Here is a 6,185-nt window from a genome sequence, read left to right on the forward strand (position 1 = left end):
TGCACAAATGACTCCTTCTCTTCTACTGGTCCTTTAACAAAGTACTGTACCCACTCTCAAATCCAAACAAAGTGTGTGTGAGCTGATTTGTTGAGATTCCGACTTTGGAAACCAGTGTTCTCTGCTTGTAGTGCTTATTTGCAGACGACCAAAACCCCACAGCACACATGTAATCTGTCCCACATGCATTTCCACCCTAGTCCATTAAAATGTAGCACAGTGGGGCTGGAGGGATGGGAGCCCGGCCCGGTGCGGACGTACGCAGGGCCTTCCTAAACATGCTGCTTTGATTGAACCGTCAGTCGGCTCTGGGTCCGGCCGTCTGTGTGATGTGATTTGTGAGGTTCTCCCGGGGGCTCCGCCTCTCCTCCTCGAACCCCATCCATCTCCTCGATGGGCACTAACGCTGCAACTTCACGGTCTGTGTAAATGGCTACAGCGTATAAAATATCCATCCCAGACTTTGGGAAGCTTGGCCCGGGTTATCTCTTTTTCCTCCTTGGAAGCCTCCCTCCCTCCCCTCTCTCCCTCCCTCCCCTCCCCTCTCTCCCTCCCTCCCTCCCCTCTCTCCCTCCCTCCCCTCCCTCTCTCCCTCCCTCCCCTCTCTCCCTCCCTCCCTCCCTCCCTCCGCCTCTCTGTGGGGAGCCCCGTTTGCCAGGACAGGTAGGGACAGGAAGAAAAGACGAAGATTTCAGTGTCTGTTTCCCTCCCTCTCTCTCCTCCGCTCCCTTGCTTTCTCTCTCTCTCTCTCTCTCTCACTCTCTCTCTCTCTCTCTCTCTCTCTCTCTGAGGAACACAGCTGCAGTGTCCAGGAGGAAACGCTGCTTTTTTTCCCATCAGGCCTTGTGCCTGTGACAGTCAGTGGCCTGGTTTTGGCTCGGTCCGGGAGATAGGATACAGTTTGTGGCCCAGAACACAGTGGGGTAGTGTGGTGTGTGTGTTGGCGTTTTCGTCTGAACCCCCCCCCCCCCCCCCTCAGTGTGTTCCCCCTACGGTGCTGACCTCTTGACCTCGAGGCGAGAGCATCATGGGAGATGATTTGCCCCTAACCTTTGTCCTTAACCTCTGCTGGTCCCGCAGGCTTGCAGTGTCCTCGTCACAGGCCTGCCTCCGCGGTGGGTCGCCGCCGCTCTGTTCTCTTACGACTCCGGCCGGCTATTCACTTTGAATGGCGAAATACACACTGTGAATGGCAATATTCCTTTCTTCTGTAGGGCAGAAAATGGCTGGCCAATCACTTTTGCTGTACACTCTTAAAATAGGGTGCTACCCTCTTTCTTTAGGAAAGAGGGTTCTAGAACCTCAGATGGTCCTTTTGTCACAATTATTGTTTCTATGTAGCACAATAGCACCATTCTTTGAGTGAACAGTACTTTATACATGTAGACTGGAGTTTACACCTGGATCTTTATAGATCAACACAACACAACCAGACTTCAGAAAATAGCAACGCTAACAATATAGTAGTCTGGTGAGGTGCCTGTTCTCATGGGCTGTCTCTGTGTGTTGTACAGGCCTTTGTCTCCCTCTCTCTTCTGTACTGGGGACTGCAGACCTTCAACCAGCTGGTGGCCGTCAAGAAGAAGTCCCAATGAGTCGAGAGGTGACCGGGTCTTAGAGAGTCTGCCTGGCTCAACCACATGAGGGATTTTTTCCCCATAACATTAGGTGACTATGCTTAACTAGTTTAAATGCATTTATAACATATTTTGTCATTAGCAAGTATTAACCAACTGATTCGATGATATGGATTAACTGACGTTTATATCTTGCCTTGTAACATTTTGTTTATCTGTGTTTATGTCCCTGCCAAATATCCTTTGTATTAGAGACACTTCTACAATGCTTTTGATGGCATCATGATTTTTGTATTATATACAATGTGACAATGCATAGTTACATTCAGATTCAGACTAATGCTCTCTCATACTACATTGCTGCTTTGTCTTTACCATTGCAAGACCTCTGAGACAGATGAATATGGTCATATTTTGCATGTTATTTTCATAAAATGTAATACACAATAGTATTTTTTAAATAAACGATTTTCTCCAGTTTAACAGATGTCATTGTCAAACACCATTATATTGAATGGCTACATAAAAAATAAACAAATGAATACTGAACAATCCTTTGTATTAAATTGAATACTGGATATGTGTAACTATGCCTATTCTAAATTCTCTCACACAGCCTCAAAAATCCCCACCAGGTGGCGCTATTGTTGCCCTTCAGTTTGGAGCCGTTCACAATCCACACCTCAGAAACTACTGTCACATTAATTTTCTCACCAACAGAAAACAGCTTTAATAATTTAACCACTGTGAGCTGTGAGCTAAAAATATGTGTCTCAAACACGGTGTGTGTCTTGTTCAAAGGGTAAAACTAGCTTGATTAGTTAGGGAAACTGATGGACACATTTAGATAGATAGATAGATTAATTGATTGATTGATTGATTGATTGATTGATTGATTGATTGATTGATTGATTGATTGGTTGATTGGTTGATTGATTGATTGATATTGACATATACATACAGTATGCATAAATATAGGATGTACATGCATGCATACATACATACATACATACATACATAGTCTGTATAGATATGTATACTAATACTCAAATATACATACATGCCCACATCCTCAACACTCAGTCCTCACCAGTGTTGAGTCATTTATAGAAAGCACCTAGACAACATAATCCTGTTGGCTGAGCAGGTATCTGAGAGCATGTCCTCATGTCACCCGCTACCCCTGGTCCTCTGAGGGTCCATCTTGAGGGTTCAGCAGGTTTTGAGTGGAAACACTGTGAATTATTAAAGGAGTAGTAAAGGGAAAATGCATGTTTAGCCCTGTTTTAAGGTTACTTATACATATACAATGGTTCAGATCAAAACGTTACTAGCACTTTTGAGAAAGTCTGATAATTGCTCTACCACCGTTTTGGTCATACAATGGATGTGGGTGTGCACCTTGAAAAATCTTTCAAAAACATGTTAAACTCTCGATTTCAAAGACAAGAAGTGTTTTCTTCCATCTAGAAGAACTGAGCTCAACCTGCTGCATGGGATTCTGGGTAGAGTGACAGTCGTATGAATGCTTTATTAATTGGATTTTCGGTCTTACTGACCCAAGCCTTCTAATAAATTGAACTATACAGAAACAGAGACATTCTCAATTAAAACATCAACTTAGTATTCATTCAAATCCTTGCAAAGGGGAAAACAGTTTTACAAGCAGAAGCAGAACAGAATGTTGTTCATGAAAACCTTTTCCTGACAAAAAGTGAGGTCTCACCTCTGAGACCAAACAAACACACAACTCAAAATACACCCACTTTACTATCTTCAGTCAATCATGCAGACTGACACATCACAGAGACCGTTCAGTTTGAATAGAGGGTATTCTTCAATTCATAAATAATAAATACATTCAAACACACTCTAACCCTGATAACAAAAGAAGAGAAGATTCTGGACATCGCCCTCACACTCTAAACAGAGACAATTGTGGCCTGACATGGTCATCTCCTATCCGGAGCCTTCCAGAAGAGAGCGGTGGTAGATTTGGGGGCGGCTGTGCCTCAGGAGGTAGAGGGGATCATCCAATGACCGCAGGGTCGGCGGTTCGAATCCCGGCTCCTCCTATCCACATGTCGAAGTGTCCTTGGGCGAGACACTGAACCCCAAATTGACTGGGTGAATGAGAGACCTTTGTAAAGCACTTTGGATAAAAGCGTTCATCATCATAGCCTGCTCCAGAATCCATGGGTCGGTTTAGGACATACCACATTGACAGAGGACGTTAGCTACATGATTAAGATAAATGATGAAGCAGAGCATTGATCAAAGAAATATTACCACACTATTCAGTGCTAACGGTGTGTAAACTACCCACATTGTATACACTACAAACAGAAGTGGACCTAAACCATCTAAAACACAGATGGTTTGAGCATTAACTGTCCCTCCGTGTTCAGAACATTTTCAGTGTTCTTACAGCTCTCACACTGAAGCTGTTTACTGGAGTCCTTGAGATATTGAATAGTCTGATCCCCTTTGAGCCTACAGGGCCTCCACCGTTAGAACTGATGTCTAATATGTCCACTCCTCTGGAGAAATAAACGGGCGAGAGAAAATGTCACTCTGGGAAGCCAACCGATCGTTCTGTCTCATTCAATAGGAATTAGCTCTCACAAGGTACTCCCTTGTGTAGTTGGGAGCACCCACAGACCATTAGGAACAATCATTTTTCCTGCGACACATAGAGTAATGACATTCTCCATCCCCTCTCTCTTTCTCTACAGTATCTGCCTCTCTCTCTATCAAATGTTTTGTCTACTTCTTCTACTTCAGTATAAATGAGACACCCTTGTAAACAAAGGAAACATAGCCTACTGTTAACCGTTTATCGATCTGAATCTACGACTAGAGTGAGCGATGACAGGCATACTTTCCTTTAAATCCTTCCTTTAAAACCTGAAATGTGTTCTAGCAAAACAGCACCTCAAAAGTATGACAAACTATTTCAGCCAGAGCAGATCTGGAGAGCTCAATGCTCCCGTCCCAGAAATGAAGCATCTTCATGTTTGTCACTGGCAGACAGAATTATTATTATACATGAGAGAATAAGCCTTGCATATCAGGATGAGTTACAACACTGCTCTCTCTTCTCGCCCACACTCTCTCCCTCCCTGTCTCTCTCTCTCTGCCTCCTTCCCTCTCCCCCCCCCCCTCTCTCTCTCTCTCCTCACTCACTCTGTCTCTCCCCCCATGTCTGACTCTGTATGGCGATAATGTTATGCCAGTTTAATATCATCAAAGCACTTGTGTGAGTGTGAGCCTGTTGTTCACTGGCCTCAGGCTAAGTCACATTAGCAGTCAGCTGAAACACTCTGTTGTAATCCTCTGTGAAATGCATTTCACTACCAACCCCTGACATATCTGTCACACTGTACAGTAGGTACCTGGAATGAAATCCTTACCCACAATGCCTCTCCTCTAATGTACTAAGCCTCTGTATACAGCACTGTTTCTTGCATCGTATAGTTGATGCCTCATTTTTCCGAGGGCTTTCCTTCACAAGCTGGCAGATGGGCAGAGCGACAAATTATGATGTTTCTTTTTCTGCCACAGAATGTTCCTGTGGCTCATGTTATGGTAATGGCCTTGTGCTCTCTACCAACTGCTAACATGTAGATGGAGGGGGTAGTCCCTCTGTCACACACATACTCACTCACACACGCAGGCACGCACACACACACACACATACACACACACACACACAAATCTGCACACGTGCATGCGCAACACACGCGGGCACACACACACACACACACACACACACACACACACACACACACACACACACACACAAACTAAGACAGAATGTATTCTTCACAGTGTGCTGAATTCCAGTAAGCCAAAAAATGAAACCATGATGCTTCCAAGAAATTCGCTGGATGAAAAAATCTCCATGTCCCCGAGTGGCCTTGTCCCACGTCACAGATGGACAGCTGGCCAGATGGATGGACAGGCAAACGGACAGACAGAATACTGTAAAAACCAGCAGCAGGGTCGCTAAGAAGGGAGGGACGACAAGAGAACACAGAGGAGGAGAGGAGAGGAGAGACTGTCTGTGGTGGTCGACTCCGGAGACGTCGACACCGTGAGGCACCACCGCCCACTTACATCCCCCGCCAGCAGGGACACGCTGTGAGGTCCTATGAATGGGCCTTACATAATAGTCCTGTTATGCTACCCACAATCCAACACTGCAGTACACTCTAGGTGCTGTATAGACTGTTACAGGCCCAGTCTTTCAAGCCAATTTGGCTCCATAGAGAACCATATCCTTCACCTACGTTCTCCGTTAACACCTTACAGACCTGAAAAGGGTAGGGTTCTATTATGGAACCTCTTTTCACAGCGTTCTCCTATTATTGTCCCCCACCCGGTATAATCGGGGCGGGGGGCGGGGGCTATTGAAATGGGTATAATAGGTAGGCTACTTAAAAAAAAAAAGGATTCTCATTGGTTAGTGTAGAGGTTAGGTTAGTGTGGGTACACTTACTGTTTAAAGTCCTTGTACTGTATTACTGCACAGAATAGATTAGGTGGGTCTAGTTTAAGTATTTTTGTATAATATTGGATACATTTGAGTAGACTAGTTTTGGCTAG

General features: G+C 44.8%; 1 protein-coding gene across 1 annotated transcript in view; it reads left to right on the forward strand.

Annotated features, from left to right (window-relative positions):
* agmo (alkylglycerol monooxygenase) overlaps positions 1-2,088 on the forward strand; it is a 31,402-nt gene extending 29,314 nt beyond the window's left edge. Inside the window, exon 13 of the mRNA XM_084444874.1 lies at positions 1,515-2,088. Within this exon, the coding sequence (XP_084301000.1) occupies positions 1,515-1,595 (81 nt within the window). The 3' untranslated portion in view covers positions 1,596-2,088. The remainder of the gene's footprint in view (positions 1-1,514) is intronic.
* The last annotated feature ends 4,097 nt before the right edge of the window (positions 2,089-6,185 follow it).

Source organism: Borostomias antarcticus (assembly GCF_949987555.1).
Source record: "Borostomias antarcticus genome assembly, chromosome: 10".
In the NCBI taxonomy this organism is placed as follows: domain Eukaryota; kingdom Metazoa; phylum Chordata; class Actinopteri; order Stomiiformes; family Stomiidae; genus Borostomias; species Borostomias antarcticus.